The following is a 15,087-nucleotide window of genomic DNA, read 5'->3' on the forward strand; positions in this document are numbered from 1 at the left end:
ATGGCCGCAACTGGTTAGCAGCATCGCTGGCAACATGACTGGAAATTGGCTAAAAACGCGACTTGCAACTTGACTTCGACAGTTGACCAGTGGTTGACTTTGACCGAGCGTTGACTTCATGGATCACTGGATTAGCTGGTAGCTACTTCATTCGGTAGGCTGGTGACAGGCTTGGATGAGGGCCAAAAGGTGACTTAAGTAGAAATTTGGCCCTTTATGTGGCATTTTTACTCGTGGTACAAACATCGTCCCCTCTTAACCTCCAACTTGTTGGGGGTTAAGCAAATTTTGTTTTCCTTGTTCAATGACAAAACTCTCCCCCAAGTGTGGAATATTGCTGCTGAGGTGATTAACTACCTTCCCTTGTTGTTTGTGGAAATCATAATCAAGACGCCCCCAAGTGAGGCTATCGTGACTGGAAGATCGACGGGCAACAGTTGAGTATGAACCGCTGTCGTATGCAAAAACTAGACTGAAGGCTGAACTAGTCGGCAACGGAAGCGTGATACTGGAGAGGAGTGGTGTCAAAAGTGAGCTATAGCTGTTGATGTAAAAACTGACCTGTGGTAGTTGCGTAGAACTAGACTAGTAACAATTGTTTAGAAAAGATGAGCTATATTTATAGTCACTCAGCTGGAATCTGTGTGAGCTGTTGTTGTAAAAGAAACTTGAATTTGCAGACTGTCAGTAATTTCCGACAGAACTGGGTAGTGGTAACCGTTGGCACTAAACTGCTGTCAACAACATGCTGAGATACGCTAATTGTAAACGAAAAGGCGACGGTCATTGGTGAGATTCCTCAATCGTGGGGATTGTAAAAGAATTTTTGTATTGTTGGGCCTCCAATGGTCTTGGTTGTGCTACTGGATATGATATCGATCTTTATATGTCGTCAATAGTTATATGAATCAGGATAGCAGCAACGATGTAGACTAGATCGCTATAGTTGTTGCGGATCTGGGTTGCAATGATTGCGGTGAACTGGACTGCGACGGCCACAAAAAACTGTCCTTTGCAGTGATGAGAAAAACTGGGTTGCAACAGCTTTGAGCAAAGCTGGTCTGCAGCAGCTACGATCAGCTGGATTGCAGGAGCTGCGAACAGAGCTGGACTGCAGCAACTTCGATCAGCTGGACTGCAGCAGCAACGAGCAAAGATGCACTATAGCAGCTGCGATCATCTTGGCTGCAGGAGCTGCGAACATAGCTGGACTGCAGCAGCCTCGATCAGCTGAAATGTAACAGCGACGAGCAAAGCTGCATTGCAGCAGCTGCGATCAGCTGGACTGCATGAGCTACGAACAGAGCTTCACTGCAGGAGTCGCGAACATAGCTGGACTTCAGCAGATTCGATCAGCTGGATTACATCAGCAAAGAGTAAATCTGCGATCAGCTAGACTGCAGGAGCTGCGAACATATCTGGACTGCAGTAGCTTCAACCAGCTGGACTGTAACAACGACGAGCAAAGTTGCACTGCACCAGTTGCGATCAGCTGGACTGTAGGAGCTGTGAACATAGCTGGACTGCAGCAGCTGCGATCAGCTAGAATGCTGCAGCGATGAGCAAAGTTGCACTGCATCAGCTGCGATCAGCTGGACTGCAGGAGCTGCGAACATAGCTGGACTGCAACAGCTGCGATCAGCTGGAATGCAGCAGCGACGAGCAAAGTTGCACTGCAGCAACTGCGATCAGCTGGATTGCAGGAGCTGCAAACATAGCTGGACTGCAGTAGCTTCGATCAGCTGAACGACAACAGCGACGAGCATATCCGGACTGCAACAGCTTCGATCAGCTGGACTGCAGTGCAGCAGCTGCGGTCAGCTGGACTGCATAAGGAGTGAGCAATGCTGCACTGCAGGACCGACAAGCAGAGATGAACTGCAGCAACTTCGATCAGCTGGACTGCAACAGCTGCTGAGGGACTAGACTTAATCAGTTTGATAAACCTGAGTTTAACAGTTATAAATAAAATCAGACTGCATCAGTTGCGTCCAACTGAGTACATAATTGATGAGCAAAACTGGACTGCATCAGTTGCGTCCAACTGAGTGCAGCAGTTGCTTAGGAACTGGACTACAACAGTCCGATCAACTTAACTGTAGCAGTTTAACATTACTGATTATAATAATTGAGTCAAAATATTAGGGTGTATGCTCGCCCCCTCTTAATCCTGTAACTCGTTGGAGGATTAAGAAGTTTGGGTTACTTTTTGTTTCGATTTTCAGAAGTTGAATTCCGCATTGCATTTAGGTGTTATGTAACTCGCCCCCAAACGTGTGGAGTGTTACGCAGCTCGCCTCAGAAGAGTTACTTTAGACCATGAGGTGTTACATATCTCTCCCCCAAGTGATGGTCAGTCACGTTGAAGTGATATGCAACTCGCCCCCAGAAGATAGTGATTATCATGTTGTTCAATGCTCACACAAGGGTGTACTGCCTTGCTGCATCTTGCTCGCGCATGAAATTTTGATGATGTCTGCTATCTGTAATTCGCGCGGGTGGCTGATGTGTTTCCAAAGTTGTTGTAGTAATATGATTCGTTCAAGACTTGTGAAAGCGGATTTTTAGATTTTTTTTTAATAAATAAAAAAAAAGCGAACTAAATTAAAAAGATGTTGTGAAAATTATGGAGATAATAGGGCTAGGATTCCACCACTGGTTGATATTAGTGATTTAATAAAACAATAATTATGCAACTCAACGTTCAAATTGATTCTAATAGTATTGCCTAGACATGTAGATTTCCAAAAGAATAGATGTTAATCCAAGCATAGAATATCAAAACCCTAAAGCAAGCATATTCTATCAAGAGAAAATACACCTAACTAATCAAAATCATATAAATTTTTTTTAGTTCAATGCAAAAATCATAATAGAGTTGTTATAATTAATTAATAGAAATATATCACTTTTACCGAAACAATGGCTTCCTCCATAACCCCAAAGATTGGGTTTAGCTCATCATGATGTTGGAAACACGCTCAAAAGTTGATTTCATTGCTCAAAGTAGGTGTACAAATGATGAAATGGAGAAAATGATGAAAATTGGGTGTTTGCAACGTTTATAATTGTTTCAAAACACTGTTACAAAGAACGATAGAAAAGAATTGTTGTTGTTGTAACTCTGCGACCCTCGTGTGGCTGTCGTTGTCACTGTTGATAAACGACTGCCTCTGGTGGTCTTTTGTTCTTCGTGTTCTTGGTGCAGCAGCAGAAATAGAGTTCTGAAAACTCTTGATTCACGCCTCCTGAGCTCTCCTCTCGACCCCAAACTCTCCGTCCCCTTTCTATGTGATATCATAAGCCTATATATACCCACAGAGGCCTTCGAATATCACCCATTACTCCAAATAATCCTCATAACTCCGGTAGCAAAGAAAATATTCTCGGGAATATTTTCTTCCCTTTTTCTTCTCCTGCACGTGTCTGGATACGTGCATAGAATCTTTGTTTAACTCCTTCACGTTTCTGAAGCAACCAACGCGTGCGGTACACGTCCAAACTCGCTGTAATCCCGTGACTGTCTCCCTTGTGAACACGGTTGCCCTGTTTAGCTTCAATCCGACGATGCAGCCAATTCCAATCGAAACAATCAACCATACCACGCCTGTTACGCTCCGTAAAGTCATCCCGTGCAAATTCAGCCATTGAGTCTCACTGCAGCTCCTCCAAATCCGAAGAAGAGTATGTTGCAGGTGAAAAAAAATATTTCCCGCCAAAAAAATTAATTCAAACGAGGGAGAAGGGTGTTGTGGACAAAAATGGGCTACATATAGCCGTGGGTGACACTTAGCAAAAATGGGGGTCCGTATAGCAATTGTCCTCCGGGGTGCTCCGAGCAACTTTTCGAGCCGAATTTTCCAACAATATTTATTTCCCAAAAAATACCTACAAACACACAAAACACCATAATAAGTACGAAATCGAGTACTAATAATACAGAACATTGAGGACAAATTAGACACATAAATGCGTCTATCAGTGGCCAATCCAACTATTCCAGATGCGCGCAGAATTGAAATGTGTGCATCTCCTTGTAAGAAAATGCTCGCCACATTGTAGGTGTCTCATTGAATAAAAGTATGAATGATTATATGAAAATATGAGAAAATATGTAAATTATATACGTACCATATTAAAAGATTTATTGCGACTTCTTTTATGAAGTGATTTGGATGTCCACTGGCTATGTTGATGTTTTCCAGCGGTGATGACTAGTGTAGTTGCCTTAGCGTCTCGGCTTGACTCAGTAACTATATTTGTCTGCGGGACTGGAATGCACCAGTTGAATCAAAACTTGATTGAAGACAGTTGCCATGGAACTGTATTTCAGCAGCTGCGATTAGCTGAACTGCAACAGTTATAAGTAAAACTGGACTGAAGCAGTTGCTGAGAAACTGAACTACAGAAGTTCGATCATATTGGACTGAAGCAGTTGTGAGGAAAACTGTACTAAAATAGTTTGGAGGAAAACCAGACTACAAAATTTCGATCAACTGGACTATAGTAATTATACGGAAAAGGACTGCAGCAGTTCGATCAACTGGACTGCAGTATTTGCTGCGGAACTGGACTACAACAGCTCGATCAACTGAACTGTAACAGTTATGATCATCACCGAACATACGTGTCTTGAGATTTGAAAATCTACACAACAAGCACGAACTTTTCATGTTGTGGACTTAAATCGACACAACATCAATCTTTGAGGATTTCGTTATGGCTTCATATGGTGATTTAAAATGCGCCCCTCTTCGATGTCGCCGCTCCAATCTCAAAAATAATTTTTCTTTAAACGTTGAAATTGCTCCCTCATGTTGTCGGAAATTAACACGCGATCGCAACGAGCCAAAAATCACCAAATTCAGACGTGGGATAAAGAAGATATCAAGGAAGCAAAATTGAAGACCAAGCCCAAGAAGAAGAGGAGTGTGCTCAAGCCCAACCGCAAGGCAAATCAGTATGGGGTGGAAATAACCAGTCGCATCGAAGCTTGATGTACCGCGAAGCATAGGATCACCAATTAGGCTCCCAGACGAAATCTGGTATGGCCGCCGGACTTTGCCGTCGCCGGAGAAGTTTCTGCGTAGTGACGACGTGACACCTTGCTGACATGGCACAAAGGCTACACACTCTTCTACTGATGTGGCAGTTTGCTTATGTGGCAAGCGAGCTTCATCCCATTTTCGCTGACGTGGCACCTTGCTGATGTGGCATGTTGACACGTCAGCACCCTGATTGCATGACATGTCACGTTAGCACATTGGTGACGTGGCACATTGACGTGTCATATCTTTGATGATGTGGCATGTTGACACGTCAGCTTCCTGCTGACGGGACTTAACTTTGCTGACATGTCTTGCTGACGTGGCAAGATGTGGTGACACCCTTTGTGCTGACGTGGCGTGATGACGTGTCTCTCAATGCTGACTGGACATGTTGTTGAAATGGCACCTTATAAATGGCCGAAGTTGCTGACGTGACGGCCACTGACCGGACCAATTGCTGACATGGCAACTGACGTGGGTGACAGTCGTCTAACGTGAGTGATATTCACCTCTGATATAAGTGAGACAAACTGAACAAGGGTGTAAGAAACCACTGACGAGGGTGACAGTAATTTAAAGTGGGTGAACACTACCCTGACGTGGGTGATGGGAATTTAATGTAGGTGAACGAACCCCTGAAGTGGGTGAAGGATCTTTTTGCCGGCTCTGTCTGTCGACCCCATATTTTTTTGAAGGCTTTTCGCAACGCTTTTTGTGAACTGTGGCCTTTTATCCTGAAACTTCTGCAACGTTTGGTGGAGTTGTTATCTTTTCTACGAACCTTTTACATCAGTTCACTGTGTGTGGTCTTTTCTCCTTAAACTTTCAGCAACATTTTTCTTGGATTGTTGCCGTCTCTCACGAACTTTTTCTTAGGCAATATATTACACCTTTTGTGATATTTTCTCGAACTTTCTGCGATGCTTTCCTGGACGGATTTCCTAGGGTTTTTACCTCCCGTTTCTGTCGTACGTGCTGTTGGTGCAGGTAACTAATGGATGCATTCAGAGAAGGGTAGGCTGGCAATAGTTTTGATGATGCTTTCACTCCATCTTTTGTTGCGGACCGAACGTCCTGGCAACAATTTCTTAGAACTTTGTGGTGATGCAATTTCAGTGGTTTCCGGAGGTGATAGTTTTAGCAAACCTCGAACTGCAAAGCTGGACTGCAGCAGCTGCGATCAATTGGATTGCAGTATCTGCGATTAACTGGACAGCAGCAGCTGCGATCAACTGGACTGCAACAATTTCAATCAAACTGTACTGCAACAGTTACGATCAACTGGACTACAACAACGATTTTTGACGACGTTCAAACTGCTTTTTCACGGACACGATTTAGAAGCTTTCTGTACTACTTTTCTCAACTGGAAAACACGATTCTTTTTCTCGTAATCCCTTAGTCGGCGCCAATGTTTGTACCCAAAAATATTTCTAGGCACAAAACGCGATTAAACTGGTGTTGATGAGGAAAACAGGGTTAAAAACATGAAATAACATAAAGATGAGATACACGAATTTAACGTGGTTCGGCATGGTTTGCCTACATCCACGGACAAATCCCCTTGGGGAGTGATATTTTATTGATATTAGAATTACAGTCGATTTTTTCTCTCTTAGCTCTTCCCCCCTTCTAAGGGTTATAATTCCCCTTATTTATACAGTTGCAAATTAGGTTCTTACCCTAATTTCATGGTAGGCATAAATTGTATTAAGTTTCCCTGCATGCCTCCTACATGCCTCCTTCCGTGCATAACTCCTGGCATTAATCTTCCATGCATAACTCCTGGCATTAACCTGTCATGCATAACTCCTGGTATTAACCTTCCCTACATGCCTCCTTTATGCTGTTGAGTGTGCCCGTCAAGCTTTGCATGGTGTAACCTGCTGGCAGACTGCCTTGACTAGTTGACATGGATGGAAACTGGATGGAAGATGGCTGGCAACACAACTAGCAGCAAGGCTGGAAACTAGTTTGCAGCACTGCTGGCGATCTGGATGGAAACTAGCTGGCTGCACTGCTGGCAATCTGGATGGAGAACTTCGCCTGTGCTCAAGGCTGGACAACATGGCCGGGGGACATGCCTGGGGAGATGGCCGGGGGACATGCCCGCAACTGGTTGGTAGCATCGCTGACAACATGACTGGAAATTGGCTAAAAACGCAATTTGCAACTTGACTTCGACAGTTGACCGGCGGTTGACTTTGACCATTGACCGCGGGCGTTGATTTCATGGATCACTGGATTAGCTGGTAGCTACTTCAGTCGGTAGGCTGGTGGCAGGCTTGGATGAGGGCCAAAAGGTGACTTAAGTAGCAATATGTGGCATTTTTACTCATGGTACAAACATACGTCATTAGGTTTACTCTAGAATGTCAAATTTCACAGATAAAATTTTGTTATTCAGCGAAATATTTTAGTAGTTGGAAACTTATGTCAAGAACGTTCTTGATCTTGAAAAGACTAAGAGAGTACACAGAATGACAGGGAAGAACACAGGAAGCTTAAACACATCTACACTCAACTGAGCGCAGTCTCAGACTTAATTTCTATTTCTTATCCTTCTCTCTACAATCATTGACTCTTAAATACAGAAGGAAACCCTAAAAAAATAAACCTAGCTTATTACAGCCCTACACGTGATTGCATCTCACACGGTAGTAATTTCAAATTAAAGCATATAACGGTAAAAACAGGAAATGGTTAAATGATTTCTGAGGTTAAAGACAGGCAGTTAAAAGCTAAGGGCGACCCAACTTGGAGACATGACAATACCCTCTTCTTCAGACAATCTTTGTCCTCAAAGATTGAACTTAGGAAAATGAGATGTGACATTAGCAACATCCTCAGCATCCTCCCATGTTGCATCCTCTGGCGTGGTGTGGGACCATTGGATTAAGACTTGAATGACCATTAAACCTTATCGAAAATCCTGGTGAAAATTCAGAGCTGCAACAGGTTTGAGCACAATCTCACCTTCTGCATCAGTCGAGGGGAGTATAGGGGCAGTGGTAGCAGACAACCCAATCTTTTTCTTCAACTGTGAGACATGAAATACAGGATGTATTTTGGATGCAACAGGTAGAGACAATCTGTAAGCTACCTTACCAATTTTGTGTGTCACCTGAAAAGGTACATAGTAACGAGCTAAGAGTTTAAGATTGCTTCTGATTGGCATTGAGGATTGCCTGCAGGGTTGCAGCTTGAGAAATACATAGTCACCCACCTCAAAGAACCTATCAGTTCTCTTCTTGTCAGCAAAAATCTTCATCATCTCTTGATTCTTGGATAATGTCTCTTTTAGGATATCTAGCATAGCTGATCTCTCCTTCAAGAAATCTTCAACAGCTGCTACTGAAGAAGTGACCTCCATAGGAAGAGCTATGTGGGGAGGAATATAACCATATAATGCAGTAAAAGAGGTCATCTTCAAACTTGAGTGGTAATTGGTGTTATACCACCACTCAGCAAGTGATAGCCATTTGCTCCAGTGCTTTGTACTGTGACCTGACATACATATTAAGTATCCTTCCAAGCAAGCATTACCCTTTCAGTTTGACCATCTGACTGTGGGTGGTAAGCAGTACTCATATGCAGCCTTGTTCCCAAAGATCTAAAAATTTCTTGCCAGAAACTACTAGTGAAAATCTTGTCTCTGTCAGAGACAATTGAATCTGGTGGTCCATGCAGCTTGAATATGTTATGCAGAAACTCTTGAGCCACAGTTAGAGCAGTATAGGGATGAGTTAAAGCAATAAAATGTGCATATTTGGTAAACCTATCAACAATTACCATGATGACATCCTTCTTGTTGGATTTAGGAAGACCTTTAATAAAATCCATGGAAATGTGTTGTCAAGCTTGAGAAGGAATTGGTAATGGTTGGAGGAAACCTGGTGATTGAACATACTCTATTTTGTTTCTATGACAAGTGAGATCACAGTGGCTGACAAACATTGTAGTGTCCTTTTTAAGGCCTTTCCAGTAAAAGTAGCTCTTGGCCCTTTGATAACTGCCTTGAATCCATGAGTGACCACCTATTGCAGATGAGTGAATGGATTCTAATAATTTCTTTCTTAACCGATGCTCTTCAGCAACATAGAGTCTCCCCTTGTACCTAATGATGCCCTCAGTGTATGAGTAGTTTGGAACAACAGTTGGATTGAGTAATAACTAAGGTATTAATGCAGTGGATACTTGGTCATTGTCATAGCTTTGAATGACTTCTTGTGCCCAAATAGGTGTGGAGAGTGTCACCGACTTGCAGCTAGCTGAGTGCTCTTCTAAATGAAGCATTGAAAGTGCATCTGCAGCCTTGTTGTCAATGCCTTTCTTGTACTAGACTGTGTAATCAAAGCCCAAAAGCTTCATGAGCCATATTTGTTGTAATACAATGGTGATATTTTGTTCCATGAAGTATTCAATTCTATGTTGGTCTGTGTTGATGAAGAAGTGATGGCCTAAGAGGTAATGTCTTATAACTGCCATGACCACTGCTAGCAACTCCTTTTCATAAGTAGGTAGCCCAAGATTTGTTGGGCCTAAAGGCTTGCTGAAAAAATCTATTGCTTTACCTTCTTGCATGAGTACATCTCCAACACAATGAGAACAAGCATCTGACTCCACTACAAATGGTTTTGAAAATCTGGCAAGGCCAAAATTGGTGTAGTGCACATAGCAGCTTTAAGAGAATCAAATGCATCTAATGCTAATGAAGAACAATGGAATGAATTTTTCTTTAACAAGTCAGTGAGAGGCTTGCAAATTGTGCCATGTCCCCTTACAAATTTTCTATAATAGCCAGTAAGGCATAAGAACCCTCTAAGTTGCTTCAAATTGGTGAGAACTGGCTGGTCTTGCATGCATCGAATTTTTTCAGGGTCATCTGCAACCCCTTGAGCAGTAATGATGTGACCCAAGTATTGTAATAAGAATTAAGCAAAGGTACATTTGGAACTTGGCAAATAATTGATGCTGTCTTAGTAGAGTAAGAGCTGTAGAAAGGTGATAAATATGGACTTGAAGGTTGGCAGTATAAATTAGAATATCAAGAAGACAAGGATAAATTTTCTGAGATGAAGACCAAAAACAGAATTGATTAATGCTGGAAAGGTAGCAGGGGCATTAGTTAATCCAAATGGCATGACTTTGAATTCATAATGTCCATGGTGTGTCCTAAATGCAGTTTTATGGATATCATGAGTACGGACTCTGATTTGATAATGTCATGACCTCAAATATAGCTTAGTAAAAACTGTGGCACCATGTAATTCATCAAGCAATTCATCAATAATGGGGATATGAAACTTATCTTTTATGGTAATGTCATTGAGCTTCCTGTAGTCAACACAAAATCTCCAAGTGTTGTCTTTTTTCTTCACCAGAAGTATAGGAGAAGCAGATGGGCTCTGGCTATCTTGAATTATACCTGCCTTCAACATTTCTTGCACCAGGACTATATTATTGATTTATGAATATAAGGTCATTTGTGTGGCCTTAAAGTTATTGGCTATGGGTTTGAGTTGGATTTTATGATCCAAACTTCTTTTAGGTGGTAGGTGAGTAGGTTCAGAGAAAAATCTTTGAACTCATCAATGAGGTTGTGGACTTGAGGGGGTATGGGATCAGGTATTGTGGTTGTGAAAATGTGAAAGAACTGGCCTACCAATGCAGGGGAGTTCTTCTTAATGAATTTCATCATAGTAGTACCACTCATGAGCATGAGGGATGGCTTGGATGTAGAGCCTTGTAGAGTAATAAGCCGACCATTGTGGAGGAATGAAATAGAGAGTTTGTCCAGATTAAATATCACATCTCCAAATGTGTTAAGCCAATCTGCTCCTAAGAAAATGTCACAACCACCTAATGGGAGCAGTCTTAGATCTCCAAGAAAATCATGTCCTTGCATATGCCAATGTAATTGTTTACACACACCAGTACTAGTAGTTCTTGATCCATTTGCTACTATAACTAACATGTGTGATGTGGGTTGAACTTCACAAGACAGTTGGTTAATAAGTGCAGAGTCAATGAAGCTGTGAGTTCTTCCTGTGTCAACCAATACTGTGACAGCTCTGCGTTTACTGAGTCCTGGAATGCGAATAGTATCAGCACTCATTGTACCTGTAAGAGCATGCAAGGAAATTTCCATGTATGACTCAACCAAGGAATATGTAGATGCGTCATTTAGAGGTGGTGGAGCAGGAGTCTCTGGCTCATCTTCAGTTAGGACCATAAATAAGTGTTGAGGTCTGCATTTGTGGCTAGGAGTATATTTTTCATCGCAATTATAACAGAGGCCTTGAGCCCTTATCTTGTATTTTTGTTTTCTTGATAAGCGCCAAATAAGTGGTGGAACATACAAGGATTTTGGTGGCTGGGAGGTTGTTGGTGGTGGAGGAGTGACAATGGTAGAAGTATGAGTGGTTGGGGAGGTGGATTTCTGTGGGGGGTGAGAGTATTTACTGAAATAAGTGGTGTGGTGGGTGGTTTAGTTAGAAATAGACTTTGGAAATTGCTGATGTTGAGAGGCTAAAACACTCTCTTGTAAATGCGCTAGATAGTAGGCTTGTGATAAGGTTGTAGGTTTATGCATTTCGACAGATAAACGAATAACCTCCTTCAACCCGCTCAAAAAGCTTATAACAAAATAGTCTTCCGTAGAGTGTGGATTATGCTGATGCATTAAGGATTTAAGTGGTTCAAACTTCTCATAATATTCATCCACAGAGTTAATTTGAGATAATTTATTGAAACAGCCCACAAAATTTTCATTAGCTAGATCTTCAAATCGTTCACAAATGGAAGAAGAAAAATCAGACCAAGAGATAAAATCTTTACCAGTTTGATAGTCATGGAACTATGATTCAGCTTCCCCGACTAGGTGAATAGAAGCAAACTGTTTCTGTTGCAGTATTGGCACGAAATTAAGCTAAAAGAATCGTTCATACCGGTGAACCCAGCTTCTAGGGTTATCTCCATCAAATTTAGAAAAATCAATTTTAGGGGCTTTGATGTTTGGGTCTTGTTGGTGGTATGGTACAAAGGTATTAGGAGATGGACCAGATTGGTCAGAGGAAGGTGGTGTTGGAGTAGATATTTGTAGATGAAGCATCAATGCAGTGAACTGTTGTTTTGATTCCTTTGATAAATCAATAAGTGCATTCAGAGATTCTTGTTGCTCTTTTGCTGCTGCAGCACGAGATGTACTCTCTTTGTTATGTAGATCTGTTAAAGTATGCATCATCGTTGTCAGCTCCTTGGTGATAGCGTACACTGCTTTAATAGATGGACCTCCAGTCATTGTAGGATACAAGAAAAATCTTCTGGGTGATACCAATTGTCAAGAACGTTCTTGATCTTGATAATACTAAGAGAGTACACAGAGTGACATGGAAGAACACAGGAAGCTTCAACACATCTACACTCAACTGAGCGCAACCTCGTATTTAATTTCTATTTCTTATCCTTCTCTCTACAATCATTGACTCTTAATTACTGAAGAAAACCTAACAAAATTAAACCTAACTTATTACAGCCCTACACGTGTGTGCATCTCACACGGCAGTAATTTCAAATTAAAGTAGATAACGGTAAAAACAGGAAATGGTTAAATGATTTCCGAGGTTTAAGAAAGGCAGTTAAAAGCTAAGGACAGCCCGACTTGGGGACATGACAACTTTGTTTCAAAAATACACTAATACAAAATGTCTTGTCGGTACAAAATTTGTGATGACTGAAATCATCAAAAAAAGGAAGTCCAGAACTGTGTTGATCAAATATTTTGACACGCTACTCAAAAGTCCAAGCAGAAGTTTCCTTACTGGTTGCACATATAGTTTCTCTTTTTTCATACAATGACTCCAACAAGAATAAAAAGAAACCATAGCACCAAACAGGGGTTGTCCAAATGGTATCATATTCCCCGCGCTTTTAACATAATCCTATTCTCTAAACCAGTGTTCATTTGCTACAACACCCTGTATATTTGGTTTTGAATTTCGTGACGAAATTCTTTTTAATGTGTTAATAGTGAATATCCTGTATTTTTGGTTTTGAATTTCGAGATGAAATTATTTTTAAGGGGTTAATAGTGTACAACCCTGTATTTTTTTAACATGATTTTTACGCTTAAAAATAAATAAATAAAAAGAACGTCTATATTATTTTGTTTAGTTTTTGATCTAAAAGCTAATTTATAAAAAATAAATATTTAGATTTAAAAATATTTATGGTTGCCAAAATAGTATAAAATTTTAAAGATGATTTTTAGTTGTGGTGAATATGTACATTGTGTAGTGAATATATATATGTCTTTGCTAAATTTGGTGTCACTACTATATATTATGTGCTTGGGTGCATGTATTTTGATAGTGGGGTGTGTTTATAAAATAGTGCGTCTCTTATCAAAACTTGAGTGACAAATAATAATTATCTAGGGTTTTATTTACCCAAAACCGTGTGAAGTAAGGAAAAGAAAAAAAGGAGGCGTCCTTTTCTTCTTCTCCAACTTTTCTTCTTCTTACCCAAAAATTCTAGCCATCACTTTCATCTCTCTCTCCTTCTAATTTTTCTCTTTATCTCTTACATGTAACAAAAAGAAAATCAAACCCTTTTTGCCCATCTCTTTCAGTACCTTCAAAATAAAGACATAGGATTTACTATTTTTGGAAAAAGGTGTTCTACTTGCATAAAGATTTTTGGAAGGCTATTTGAGGTAGGGGATTTCTACCTAATATCAAAATCAAAGCTTATTTTAGCATTGAAATTATATTGATTTCTTTTTGATTTTCAAGCTAATAATCATGATGTTTGTTTTAAATTTACTACGTCATTTTCTTTGTATAAATTGATTTATTTGTGAGTTATATATATTAATTATTAACCATTATTGTTAAATTATTCTAGATTTTTATTTTAACATTTAATGTAGGTAGTAATGTTTTTCTCAAAATAGGAAATATATTAATGCATATTTATTGAGTTTTTGGGTTGTGAAAATTGATTTGATGCATTATACTACTAGTGAATGAAATTGAGTTTTGGTGTGTTAAAGTCACTTTGATGCATTACATTAGTGAATGCAAGTGAATTTAGGTTGGAGAAAGTGAGTTTAATGCATTAGTGAATGGGTTTTACTTCGCCTAGTTCTTTGGAATTCAGTTTGGTACACGTAGGATTAAATGTGCTGATTTGAAATGAGTTCTAGAAAAAAAAATGTATATATCTGTTGCTGAAATGTCAGGCCTTTATGGCATCCCACCACTGGTGGAAACCTTGGGAAGACTGTTCGGGGAATAATTTGTTTACCGAAATAACTCTGACAAATAGATTAAGAATTAATATATATGTTTGCTGCTGAAATGTCATGCCTTTATGGCATCCCACCACTGGTGGCTACCCTGGGAAGACTGTTCGGGGAACAATAATGGTTTGTTTACCTGAATAACTCTGATAATTAGATTAAGAATTATTTGAAGAAATGAAAAGAAGACTGTCCGGGGAATAGTATTGGTTTGTTTATCGGAATAACTATGACAACTATATTAATGATATAGATTTTAATGTTGAAGATTTGAGTAAGAAGGTGTTAAATATTTATGGTTAGAATGGCATAAGTATCGTTGTGAGTTTTTATGCATGGTTTTAGTTATAATATCGGTTGCATGTGTTTGATTTTCGATGCACTCTATTATTTTTGGAAACTTCCTACTGGGCCGTGGTTTACTCACCCCTTTTTCTCCCTTTTCTACAGAGAATGAAGAAACACTAGCCGTAAAAGATATTATTATTTATCATGGGGATTTGGGCTTTGCACATTTTGAATTAAACCAGAGTATTGGTTTGTTTTAATATACTTTGATTTTGTAATTATTATCTTACAGTTTTGTAATTTAAAAGTATTATTATATTTCATTTTATAAATTTCGTTTGAGTTGAGTTTTGTATTTTATTAAAATCTTTTGGAACGAAAAATCTGGTCCTACACGATTGGTGGTCTGGAAATTTGGACTTTCTAGCCGGATCGGACCTGACCCGT

The 15,087-nt window shown here is 40.1% G+C and overlaps 1 protein-coding gene across 1 annotated transcript; it reads right to left on the reverse strand.

Annotated features, from left to right (window-relative positions):
- Nucleotides 1-7,968: 7,968 nt before the first annotated feature.
- Nucleotides 7,969-8,562, reverse strand: LOC113330486. Its single transcript, XM_026577293.1, has one exon. The coding sequence runs from the start codon at nt 8,560-8,562 to the stop codon at nt 7,969-7,971; it is 594 nt and encodes a 197-aa protein (XP_026433078.1).
- Nucleotides 8,563-15,087: the final 6,525 nt, after the last annotated feature.

Source organism: Papaver somniferum, unplaced genomic scaffold, assembly GCF_003573695.1.
Source record: "Papaver somniferum cultivar HN1 unplaced genomic scaffold, ASM357369v1 unplaced-scaffold_118, whole genome shotgun sequence".
Lineage (NCBI taxonomy): Eukaryota > Viridiplantae > Streptophyta > Magnoliopsida > Ranunculales > Papaveraceae > Papaver > Papaver somniferum.

Bases quoted from the DNA above. Each gene is read 5' to 3' on its own strand.
- LOC113330486 (XM_026577293.1), bottom strand. From the start codon at position 8,562: ATGTCAGGTCACAGTACAAAGCACTGGAGCAAATGGCTATCACTTGCT.